Raw genomic sequence first — 13431 nt, forward strand, 5'->3', positions numbered from 1 at the left:
GAACGTTGCTGGTAATTGCTCAGTAAAGTGATTTAAATACCTGATGCACTTATTTTCACATAAACTGAAGGAAAAAGTGTGTGTGTGTGTGTGTGTGTATTAAGGTGAAAAGCTGTACCATTTTACTTACGTTGCAGCATTTCTTTAGAAAGTGTCAGCTGAATTAATTTTTCCTCAAACCTTTTTGCACAGTTGTCTTTTGTTTGTTTTGTCCCCCACATATTCAGAAAAGCAAGGCATGACGGAGGTCACAAATGTTCCATTTGGTAGATTCACCCATATTTACAAAGAGAAAAAACAAAACAGATAACGTTGACAAAACCTTAAAGCAACATGACAGAAATTTCAACGACATCGTGTTGAGATTTCAAACTAAACCTTGGTCCCTCCCTCTTTCCAAGTGTGCACTCGTGGCCTGAAATGCAGACACATCAGCGCGAACCACCATCATGAATATGATCAGGTGCTGTAACTAAAGTTATACTTTTATATTGCTGACCTGGGCCCGGTTTCACAATGCCATCTAATCTTATTTAGTTGACTAAATTCACTTTGTCAACTAATCTTTTGATGATAGTCATTGCACAAAGCACTTAGTCGGCTAAAGTTTCGTATTAGCCTGGTACAGAGGAGGCTAATCTTATTTTAGTTGACAAAACTTCAGTGTTTTACCTCAAAAATGGCAGCTATCGTGTACCACCACTTGATGGAGCAGGAAGGAAGGAGAGCCTTGCTGTGAGAGCAGGTGTTCGGGGATTGAAATAATCCACTGGAGATGTTTACAAACGCCAAGTGGTGTGGCGGACTTGGCCATGTTTGTAGCAGACAACCAACATATTCGGCGTTTCTCGGCAACGGCACTGGCGAAGCCGCTTATGCCCATGAAAACTGTCGACTAACATTAGACGGCTAATTTACAGCTTTAGCCATCGATGTGAAATGGAGATTAGGCTACTGATGTGGGGCAACTAACCTTATTTGACCAAGTAAGTTTAGTAGACTTAAAGATTAGACTGCTTTATGAAACGAGGCCCAGATTATAAAGTTTTCGTTAGATGTCGTTGAAAATTCAGACACGCCACTTTAACCTAATTTTCCTAGTTGGAGCTGAAGACAAGTTATTTAAACGAGTGTAAGCAAATAATAACAGATTTCATTAAGACTCAGCAGTTGACAAGACAAGATGGCAGAAAGACAACATTAAATTTGGAGCTATAAATACTGGTCTTCACAAGAAATAAACACTCGTAATCTTTTCATAATTTGTGCTAATTATTGTTCACATGCTCCAAAACAAACCAAATTGTTTCAGCTGGATGTGGCAATAGAAACATTCTAAATAATAATACATGGTTGATAATTCATCAAACGCTTGTCCACTTTTGTTTTTCTTGGCTTGTTTGTTGTGCTGAATAAATACATAAAGGCCTGATCGTAACAGTGAAGCTTCAAAACTTTTCTTACGTTTGTGCTCTTCAGCCTTCGGCAGTAAGTCGCTATTGGACAGGAATGTACCAGCTGGTGATGACTTTGCAGAAATCAATGTAAACAGTTTTCCAGTTCTCACACGTCACCAAGAGAGCAACTCAAAAATATCTCTCTCTCTCACACACACACACAAAATAGATGAGTTTGGGAGTGGAGGAAAGATATGAAATCCTATTCTTTTGTGCTTTCATTGAATAGAAAATTATCCTAGTCGGCAAAATGTTTATCTCCTTGTTGTTGTTCCTCACATGGGTTTGGTTGAGGTGGGTTTAGAGACTTTCTTTTCATATGAGCCTTGATGTTTGTATCCCGAGACGTATCCGGATGTGTCAACGATGTCGACTCGTCCCGCCTTACCCTTCCCACGGCCGGTGTCATCAAAACGCTCCTTGTGGGATCCCGTAAACTTGGTGGTGTCCGTAAGACGGCTCACCGTTGGAGACGCAACTGCTCTCTGAGAAAATTCACAAAATGTATCATGAGGTTGAATGCAAAATGGGTGTAGTGTGATTTCAGATCAAGTTGTTAATTTTTTTTATATTTTCAGTCTTACCGTGACTCCGGCAATCACTGGTGCCTTCCCCTCAATCAGCTTAAACACTTCCGCTTCTGCCTCCTCTCCAGTTTTTTCTTTATATTTTTTCCTCGCCAGCTCTCCCAGAGCAACCTTGAACTCATCATATGTTATGGTGCGACAGGATTTCTTCCTGAAATTTAAGCAGAAGTAGGAATTTAAGGGAATCATATCTACTTTTTCTAAAAGCTGATATAGCTGGTGTCTTTAAAACTCAAATGCAAAAAAAGAAAAATGAAAAAAAAAAAAAGCCTTTTGTCTTGAAGAAAAGAAATTGGATAAACAGCCATTTTTCAGGTCTCCCCTTTCAATTCAATTTATTTCATTTATATAGCACCAAATCACAACAAAATTGCATCAAGGCGCTTCACACAAGTAAGGTTTAACCTTACCATCCCCAAGAGCAAGCACACAGGCAACAGTGGTAAGGAAAAACTCCCTTTGATGATTTGAGGAAGAAACCTCAAGCAGACCAGACTCAAAGGGGTGACCCTCTGCTTGGGCCATGCTACAGACACAATTGACAAAACAATTCACAAAACGAATATACAGGAAATGTTGCCAGTGCACAGGACGGTTTCTGGAACAGATACCACACCCATCTCTGGATGGACCTGCAAACAGAGAGAAAAAAAACAGAACCAGGCATCTGAAAGACAACAAATACAGTATAATTTGTCAGCATTAAGCAACAAGAAAAACAGAAGAAATACTAAGGTGATCGCCAGCCACAAGCCCTAAGTTCACTAAAAGACCCAGAATTTAGATAAAGTTGAGGCCACGGCCTGCTCCGTTTCGTAATAAATTAAATGTAAATAAACCATTCCTTTGTAATAAACCATTCCTGTGCCTGTTAATTTAAATCTGAAGGAGCTGTTGTTGCCACGCCCCCTCTCTTCAGACAGGGTATATCACTCCCATAAGCTCTGTGGGCATGTCTCAAAGAGTGTCATCTGGTTGAATAGGTGTGACCCATTGAATGTACATATGTACTTCTGCAACATATGTCACGGAACTCTACAACGAGCTCTTTCGGGCAAACTTTGCTCAAAGCAGCACGAAAAATCATTTAACATAAAAGTCCTGTCAAAGTCCTATTTTATTTTTTGGCACTGTTGTCGTGTGTTACCTGCGCTGCTCCACAGCCTGTTCAGTGGATTTTTGTTTTGTTTTTTGGCACTGTTGTCGTGCGTTACCTGTGCTGCTCCACAGCCTGTCCAGTGGATTTTTATTTTATTTTTTGGCACTGTTGTCGTGTGTTACCTGCGCTGCTCCACAGCCTGTTCAGTGGATTTTTGTTTTGTTTTTTGGCACTGTTGTCGTGCGTTACCTGTGCTGCTCCACAGCCTGTCTAGTGGATTTTTATTTTGTTTTAGCACTGTTGTCGTGCGTTGCCTGTGCTGCTCCACAGCCTGTCTAGTGGATTTTTATTTTGTTTTAGCACTGTTGTCGTGCGTTACCTGTGCTGCTCCACAGCCTGTCCAGTGGATTTTTATTTTTATTTTATTTTTTAGCACTGTTGTTGTGCGTTACCTGTGCTGCTCCACAGCCTGTCCAGTGGATTTTTATTTTGTTTTAGCACTGTTGTCGTGCGTTGCCTGTGCTGCTCCACAGCCTGTCCAGTGGATTTTTATTTTTATTTTATTTTTTAGCACTGTTGTTGTGCGTTACCTGTGCTGCTCCACAGCCTGTCTAGTGGATTTTTATTTTATTTTAGCACTGTTGTCGTGCGTTACCTGTGCTGCTCCACAGCCTGTCTAGTGTCGGATTCCCTGTTTGGGAATCCGCTAGCTTAGCGTAGCTACTAGCTCTTAGCCGTTTTAGCATGGCGGCTTCTCCTGTCTCTCCCGTACTTTTCTGCTCTGGGTGTGAAATGTTTAGTTATTCCTCGGCCTCTTTTAGCAGTAACGGTACTTGTAATAAGTGCAGCTTATTCGTAGCTTTGGAGGCCAGGCTGGGCGAATTGGAGGCTCGGCTCCGCACCGTGGAAAATTCTACAGCTAGCCAGGCCCCTGTAGTCGGTGCGGACCAAGGTAGCTTAGCCGCCGTTAGTTCCCCCCTGGCAGACCCCGTGCAGTCGGGAAGGCAGGCTGACTGGGTGACTGTGAGGAGGAAGCGTAGCCCTAAACAGAAGCCCCGTGTACACCGTCAACCCGTTCACATCTCTAACCGTTTTTCCCCACTCGACGATACACTCGCCGAGGATCAAACTCTGGTTATTGGCGACTCTGTTTTGAGAAATGTGAAGTTAGCGACACCAGCAACCATTGTCAATTGTCTTCCGGGGGCCAGAGCAGGCGACATCGAAGGACATTTGAAATTGCTGGCTAAGGCTAAGCGTAAATTTGGTAAGATTGTAATTCACGTCGGCAGTAATGACACTCGGTTACGCCAATCGGAGGTCACTAAAATTAACATTGAATCGGTGTGTAACTTTGCAAAAACAATGTCGGACTCTGTTGTTTTCTCTGGGCCCCTCCCCAATCAGACCGGGAGTGACATGTTTAGCCGCATGTTCTCCTTGAATTGCTGGCTGTCTGAGTGGTGTCCAAAAAATGAGGTGGGCTTCATTGATAATTGGCAAAGCTTCTGGGGAAAACCTGATCTTGTTAGGAGAGACGGCATCCATCCCACTTTAGAGGGAGCAGCTCTCATTTCTAGAAATCTGGCCAATTTTTTGGGATCCTCCAAACTGTGACTGTCTAGCGTTGGGACCAGGAGGCAGAGCTGTGGTCTTATACACCTCTCTGCAGCTTCTCTCCCCCTGCCATCCCCCTATTACCCCATCCCCGTAGAGACGGTGCCTGCTCCCAGACCACCAATAACTAGCAAAAATCTATTTAAGCATAAAAATTCAAAAAGAAAAAATAATATAGCACCTTCAATTGCACCACAGACTAAAACAGTTAAATGTGGTCTATTAAACATTAGGTCTCTTTTTTCTAAGTCCCTGTTGGTAAATGATATAATAATTGATCAACGTATTGATTTATTCTGCCTAACAGAAACTTGGTTACAGCAGGATGAATATGTTAGTTTAAATGAGTCAACACCCCCGAGTCACACTAACTGTCAGAATGCTCGTAGCACGGGCCGGGGCGGAGGATTAGCAGCAATCTTCCATTCCAGCTTATTAATTAATCAAAAACCTAGACAGAGCTTTAATTCATTTGAAAGCTTGTCTCTTAGTCTTGTCCATCCAAATTGGAAGTCCCAAAAACCAGTTTTATTTGTTATTATCTATCGTCCACCTGGTCGTTACTGTGAGTTTCTCTGTGAATTTTCAGACCTTTTGTCTGACTTAGTGCTTAGCTCAGATAAGATAATTATAGTGGGCGATTTTAACATCCACACAGATGCTGAGAATGACAGCCTCAACACTGCATTTAATCTATTATTAGACTCTATCGGCTTTGCTCAAAAAGTAAATGAGTCCACCCACCACTTTAATCATATTTTAGATCTTGTTCTGACTTATGGTATGGAAATAGAAGACTTAACAGTATTCCCTGAAAACTCCCTTTTGTCTGATCATTTTTTAATAACATTTACATTTACCCTGATGGACTACCCTGCAGTGGGGAATAAGTTTCATTACACTAGAAGTCTTTCAGAAAGCGCTGTAACTAGGTTTAAGGATATGATTCCTTCTTTATGTTCTCTAATGTCATATACCAACACAGAGCAGAGTAGCTACCTAAACTCTGTAAGGGAGTTAGAGTATCTTGTCAATAGTTTTACATCCTCATTGAAGACAACTTTGGATGCTGTAGCTCCTCTGAAAAAGAGAGCTTTAAATCAGAAGTGTCTGACTCCGTGGTATAACTCACAAACTCGTAGCTTAAAGCTGATAACCCGTAAGTTGGAGAGGAAATGGCGTCTCACTAATTTAGAAGATCTTCACTTAGCCTGGAAAAAGAGTTTGTTGCTCTATAAGAAAGCCCTTCGTGAAGCTAGGACATCTTTCTACTCATCACTAATTGAAGAAAATAAGAACAACCCCAGGTTTCTTTTCAGCACTGTAGCCAGGCTGACAAAGAGTCAGAGCTCTATTGAGCTGAGTATTCCATTAACTTTAACTAGTAATGACTTCATGACTTTCTTTGCTAACAAAATTTTGACTATTAGAGAAAAAATTACTCATAACCATCCCAAAGATGTATCGTTATCTTTGGCTGCTTTCAGTGATGCCGGTATTTGGTTAGACTCTTTCTCTCCGATTGTTCTGTCTGAGTTATTTTCATTAGTTACTTCATCCAAACCATCAACATGCTTATTAGACCCCATTCCTGCCAGGCTGCTCAAGGAAGTCCTACCATTATTTAATGCTTCAATCTTAAATATGATCAATCTATCTTTGTTAGTTGGTTATGTACCACAGGCCTTTAAGGTGGCAGTAATTAAACCATTACTTAAAAAGCCATCACTTGACCCAGCTATCTTAGCTAATTATAGGCCAATCTCCAACCTTCCTTTTCTCTCAAAGATTCTTGAGAGGGTAGTTGTAAAACAGCTAACTGATCACCTGCAGAGGAATGGTCTATTTGAAGAGTTTCAGTCAGGTTTTAGAATTCATCATAGTACAGAAACAGCATTAGTGAAGGTTACAAATGATCTTCTTATGGCTTCGGACAGTGGACTTATCTCTGTGCTTGTTCTGTTGGACCTCAGTGCTGCTTTTGATACTGTTGACCATAAAATTTTATTACAGAGATTAGAGCATGTCATAGGTATTAAAGGCATTGCGCTGCGGTGGTTTGAATCATATTTGTCTAATAGATTACAGTTTGTTCATGTAAATGGGGAATCTTCTTCACAGACTAAAGTTAATTATGGAGTTCCACAAGGTTCTGTGCTAGGACCAATTTTATTCACTTTATACATGCTTCCCTTGGGCAGTATCATTAGACGGTATTGCTTAAATTTTCATTGTTACGCAGATGATACCCAGCTTTATCTATCCATGAAGCCAGAGGATACGCACCAATTAGCTAAACTGCAGGATTGTCTTACAGACATAAAGACATGGATGACCTCTAATTTCCTGCTTTTAAACTCAGATAAAACTGAAGTTATTGTACTTGGCCCCACAAATCTTAGAAGCATGGTGTCTAACCAGATCGTTACTCTGGATGGCATTTCCCTGATCTCTAGTAATACTGTGAGAAATCTTGGAGTTATTTTTGATCAGGATATGTCATTCAAAGCGCATATTAAACAAATATGTAGGACTGCCTTTTTGCATTTACGCAATATCTCTAAATCAGAAAGGTCTTGTCTCAGAGTGATGCTGAAAAACTAATTCATGCATTTATTTCCTCTAGGCTGGACTATTGTAATTCATTATTATCAGGTTGTCCTAAAAGTTCCCTAAAAAGCCTTCAGTTGGTTCAGAATGCTGCAGCTAGAGTACTGACAGGGACTAGCAGGAGAGAGCATATCTCACCCGTGTTGGCCTCCCTTCATTGGCTTCCTGTTAATGCTAGAATAGAATTTAAAATTCTTCTTCTTACTTATAAGGTTTTGAATAATCAGGTCCCATCTTATCTTAGGGACCTCGTAGTACCATATTACCCCATTAGAGCGCTTCGCTCTCAGACTGCGGGCTTACTTGTAGTTCCTAGGGTTTGTAAGAGTAGAATGGGAGGCAGAGCCTTCAGCTTTCAGGCTCCTCTCCTGTGGAACCAGCTCCCAATTCAGATCAGGGAGACAGACACCCTCTCTACTTTTAAGATTAGGCTTAAAACTTTCCTTTTCGTTAAGGCTTATAGTTAGGGCTGGATCGGGTGACCCTGGACCATCCCTTGGTTATGTTGCTTTAGACGTAGACTGTGTTTCATAATTATTGTATGGCCTTGCCTTGCAATGTGGAGCGCCTTGGGGCAACTGTTTGTTGTGATTTGGCGCTATACAAGAAAAAAGTTGATTGATTGATTGACACTCATATATACAAACTGAATGCACAGTCAGAATTATGGGACTTTGAGGATGTTTAACATGAACTCCCAACCATATTTAAATGTAAAAAAAATAAAATTGATTTGTACGATATGACCCCTTTAAATGTGGGATATCATTTGTCTTATTGCTGTTGCAAAAAGATGCACCTGCTCAAGTTGCTATAGGGATTATAATAATAACAACACACACAGCCACATGTGATTTTTTGAATGCAGATGTAACAGCATTTATATGAGATGAGCAAAATGTGTGCACTGTTTGATCTCACTGTTGTCTGAGCAGTTCCACACATGCACGTAACATGCATATCTATATCTATAGTATGTCTGCAGTGTTTTAATGGCTGTAGTCTGTCCACTCTAAACCAGCTGATGTATGCACATACTCTGGAAGATAACTACTGCTAAATTTGGGAATCACATTGTGTGGAAAAAAAAAAATCTCAACCTCTGACTTTGCCATAACCAGATCATCATTGTCATCAATCACCCTCCATCTGAGAGCCCTGCAGTTGTTCAACTGGACTTTTGCCCATTTCACTTCCATGTAAAAAGTGCATAGTAACACAAACAAACAGCCATTGCTGTGGCAATAAATCACATAAACAACAGTGTGTAAAGTCTGCAGTGTCCCCGGGAAACCAGCTGTCATAGCAACAAACTACAGTAAACAGGGATGTTACGGTTTATTATTAATTTGCCTCCTCTCAACTTTTAAGAACTCAGTTCCTGTTCCATGCTGCTTGTTGTCAGGGAAATAGACTTTAAGTTCCTACTCCCGACTAAGGAAGAAGATAATGTCCTCAGCAGGTATTCTCACAGTGAACTGCTCAATCTAAGAATTACGTAAACTAGAAGAGCACATCGTCACCAATGCCCAAAAATAGCCTGTGTTACTGTATAAAAAAAACAACAAAAAGCAAGAAACCTACAGCTGCATCAACTCTTATTTTCCACTGCATCTGGAAAGTGTTCACAGCGCTTCACTTTTTCCACATTTTGTTATGTTAGTCTTATTTCGAAAAAGATGAAATTCTTTTCATTTTTTTCCCCCACAAAATTCTACACACAATACCCCATAATAACGATTTGAAATACTTTTTTTTTTGGGTGGGGGTCTGTAGAACTCCAAGACAGGATTGTTTCGAGACACAAATCTGGGGAAGGGTACAGAAACATTTCTGCTACTTTGAAGGTCCCAATGAGCAAAGTGGCCTCCGTCATCTGTAAATGGAAGAAATTTGGACTCACCAGGACTTTTCTTAGAGCTGGCCGCCTGTCTAAACTGAGTGATCGGGGGAGAAGGGCCTCAGTCAGGGAGGTGACCAAGAACCTGATAGGCACTCTGTCAGAGCTCCAACATTCCTCTGTGGAGAAGGACAACCATCTCTGCAGCAATCCACCAATCAGACCTGTATGGTAACGTGGCCAGACGGAAGTCACTCCTTAGTAAAAGGCACATGGCAGCCCACCTGGAGTTTGCCAAAAGGCACCTAAAGGACTTTCACACCATGAGAAACAAAATTCTCTGGCTTGATGAGACAAAGATTGAACTCTTTGGTGTGAATGCCAGGCGTCATGTTTGGAGGAAACCAGGCACCATCCCTACAGTGAAGCATGATGGTGGCTCCAACTTTCTCTGATTGCTGTTGCCAGATCAGCTTTGCAGGTTGGAGCCTTGTCATGGACCATTTTCTTCAACATCCACCAAAGATTTTCAATTGGATTAAGATCCGGACTATTTGCAGGCCATGACATTGACCCTATGTGTCTTTTTTGCAAGGAATGTTTTCACAGTTTTTGCTCTATGGCAAGATGCATTATCATCTTGAAAAATGATTTCATCATCCCCAAACATCCTTTCAATTGATGGGATAAGAAAAGTGTCCAAAATATCAACGTAAACTTGTGCATTTATTGATGATGTAATGACAGCCATCTCCCCAGTGCCTTTACCTGACATGCAGCCCCATATCATCAATGACTGTGGAAATTTACATGTTGTCTTCAGGCAGTCATCTTTATAAATCTCATTGGAACGGCACCAAACAAAAGTTCCAGCATCATCACCTTGCCCAATGCAGATTCGAGATTCATCACTGAATATGACTTTCATCCAGTCATCCACAGTCCACGATTGCTTTTCCTTAGCCCATTGTAACCTTGTTTTTTTCTGTTTAGGTGTTAATGATGGCTTTCGTTTAGCTTTTCTGTATGTACGAGGTCTGTCAATAAAGTAACGGTCCTTTTTATTTATTTTTTTAAACTATATGGATTTGATTCATATGTTTTTACGTCAGACAAGCTTGAACCCTCGTGCGCATGCGTGAGTTTTTCCAGGCCTGTCGGTGATGTCATTCGCCTGTGAGCATGCCTTGTGGAAGGAGTGGTCCCGCCCCCTCGTCAGATTTTCATTGTCTGGAAATGGCGGAATGAAAAGGACTTTTTTTCCCATCAGAATTTTTTCAGAAGCTGTTAGAGACAGGCACCTGGAAACCATTTGAAAAATTTATCTGGCTTTCGGTGAAAATTTTACGGGCTTCACAGAGAATAAGGAGTGTTACTACAGCTTTAAGGACGGCTTTAAGGACGCTCAGCGCGCCGCGCTCCGAGCTGCGATGATGAGGCAGAAAACGCCAGATCATTTCTAAACTGATGGCTCTGTGGATATGAGACCGTCATGTGCACTTTCTCTGGTTATCACAAGAGCTGGACATCAGCCATTTTCCGGCAGATTTCACTTTTAACAAGAGATTTTGTCATGGAAAGCCGCGCGGAGGCTTTGTGCGTAACGACCGATTCGCTGTTTGAGCGAAACAAAGGAAAACCTCCGTTTCGGCGTGTCATGGGACAAGTTGGGACATGCCTATCTCGGCTTTCAATGCTTACCAGTCAAGTAAGTATAAGAGAAATTGTGGAGAGCTGGGCTTTTATTCCTCAGAATTGAGTGAGTCCATATTTTTTCCCCTCTGCTTGGTCTAAAAAAGTAACCGTTACCGACTGCCACAATTTTTTTTCTTAATTTCTTATAGTGTTTCTTAAAGCCAGAAAGTTGCCATTTGAAATGACTTTAGTTTTGTGTCATGTCTGTGATCTGCTTTTTTTCTACAAAATTAAACAACTGAATGAACATCCTCCGAGGCCGGTGATTCCATAATTTTTGCCAGGGGTTGTATAAGCAAAGACGTTTGGTGCAGATTAGAATGAAAGTGAAGCTCTGCCTCTCTGGAAGAGCAGTTATGCCTGGAGTCAGAAGCTACGTGGAAATGAGCTCCTCCCCCAGTCTGAGCATCGCCCTATCCTGTGGGTGTGTGACGCATGCTTCACACTCCACTGTACTGGACTGTGTGGGTCCCTGATTGGAACCCGCAGGACAAATGTGTACAACATAAGTCCAGGCACGTTACATATACACAGCACATGAGTTTACATACACTCATCATGGACATGGAGGTCATGGAAATATTGGGTTCTCAGTTATTTCATAGAACTGTTCTTGTTTTGGGCACAGAATGATTCTACAACATACACATCAAATAGAAAAAACAAAACAAAACAAGAATTCAGTACACAAAATTAAATTTTTTTTTAATGGACACCAGACATACAGCAAACCTAATACTTCTTTGAAAGTCGCTTAGCACATTTCACCTTGCCCAGACACTTATGGGAGCCATCAACAACCTTCTGCTCGAATTCTAGTTGGATATACGAGGTCTGTCAATAAAGTATAGGTCCTTTTTATTTTTTTCAAAAACTATATGGATTTCATTCATATGTTTTTACGTCAGACATGCTTGAACCCTCGTGCGCATGCGTGAGTTTTTCCACGCCTGTCGGTGACGTCATTCGCCTGTGAGCACTCCTTGTGGGAGGAGTCATCCAGCCCCTCGTCGGAATTCCTTTGTCTGAGAAGTTGCTGAGAGACTGGCGCGTTGTTTGATCAAATTTTTTTCTAAACCTGTGAGACACATCGAAGTGGACACGGTTCGAAAAATTAAGCTGGTTTTCAGTGAAAATTTTAACGGCTGATGAGAGATTTTGAGGTGAGACTGTCGCTTTAAGGACTTTTCACGGTGCGAGACGTCGCGCAGCGCTCTCAGGCGGCGTCATCAGCCTGTTCAAGCTGAAAACCTTCACATTTCAGGCTCTATTGATCCAGGACGTCGTGAGAGAACAGAGAAGTTTCAGAAGAAGTCGGTTTCAGCATTTTATCCGGATATTCCACTGTTAAAGGAGATTTTTTTAATGAAAGATGTGCGGACGGGTCCGCGCGTCGGGATGCAGCCGCCGCGACGCTCCGCCACAGGAAAAACACCTCTGTTGAAAGCCTTAAGGACAAGTTGGAACATGTCCTGCCTGTTAAACAATTTCTCATATACTCACTCCACTGAAAGCCATCAAAAGCCGCCTGGATTTTACAAATGGTTATCAACACGGAGGTGTTTTTCCTGTGCCGCCGCACCGCGTCGGCTGCGTCCCGACGCGCGGATCCGTCCGCACGTCTTTCATTAAAAAAAATCTCCTTTAACAGTGGAATATCCGGATAAAATGCTGAAACCGAATTCTTCTGAAACTTCTCTGTTCTCTCACGACGTCCTGGATCAATAGAGCCTGAAATGTGGAGGTTTTCAGCTTGAACAGGCTGATGACGCTGCCTGAGAGCGCTGCGCGACGTCTCGCACCGTGAAAAGTCCTTAAAGCGACAGAATCACCTCAAAATCTCTCATCAGCCGTTAAAATTTTCATTGAAAACCAGCTTAATTTTTCGAACCGTGTCCACTTCGATGTGTCTCACAGGTTTAGAAAAAATTTTGATCAAACAAAGCGCCAGTCTCTCAGCAACTTCTCAGACAAAGGAATTCCGACGAAGGGCTGGACGACTCCTCCCACAAGGAGTGCTCACAGGCGAATGACGTCACCGACAGGCGTGGAAAAACTCACGCATGCGCACGAGGGTTCAAGCATGTCTGACGTAAAAACATATGAATGAAATCCATATAGTTTTTGAAAAAAATAAAAAGGACCGTTACTTTATTGACAGCCCTCGTATAACCATTTTTTGGCAGATGTGGTAGAATACAATCAAAAATATGATTATTTAGGGTCTGCTCTTTTCTCTGCCCCTGACCAAGGCAGCGTCTCTACATCGGGAGTTGGTCCCTAGGCGCCAGACTGTGGCTGCCCACTGCTCCTAGTGGTTGGATTGTATCTAACTGTAATTAAAGTTGGTTAAATGCAGAGGACAAATTTTGTTGTATGTATATGCACAATGACAATAAAGGCTATATTATAATTAAATTTGTTGTTTCCTGCTGCACCTCCAGCCACCAGCCTGTGAAGCTCCTGAAGTTCGCGGCCAATACAACCCTCATTGGAGTCATCTCTGATGGGGACGATTCTGCATAC

At 41.8% G+C, this 13431-nt stretch overlaps 1 protein-coding gene across 2 annotated transcripts in view; it reads right to left on the bottom strand.

Moving 5' to 3' along the window:
* Positions 1–216: 216 nt before the first annotated feature.
* LOC117514478 (tubulin polymerization-promoting protein) overlaps positions 217–13431 on the bottom strand; it is a 45450-nt gene continuing 32235 nt past the window's right edge. For both annotated transcript variants that reach the window (XM_034174960.1, XM_034174959.1), the window contains exons 4-5: positions 2042–2195; positions 217–1942 (exon numbers count right to left, since the gene is read on the bottom strand). In XM_034174960.1, coding sequence (XP_034030851.1) covers positions 1733–1942; positions 2042–2195 — 364 coding nt within the window. In that variant the 3' untranslated portion in view covers positions 217–1732. The remainder of the gene's footprint in view (positions 1943–2041; positions 2196–13431) is intronic.

Source organism: Thalassophryne amazonica, chromosome 7, assembly GCF_902500255.1.
Source record: "Thalassophryne amazonica chromosome 7, fThaAma1.1, whole genome shotgun sequence".
Classification (NCBI taxonomy): Eukaryota; Metazoa; Chordata; class Actinopteri; order Batrachoidiformes; family Batrachoididae; genus Thalassophryne; species Thalassophryne amazonica.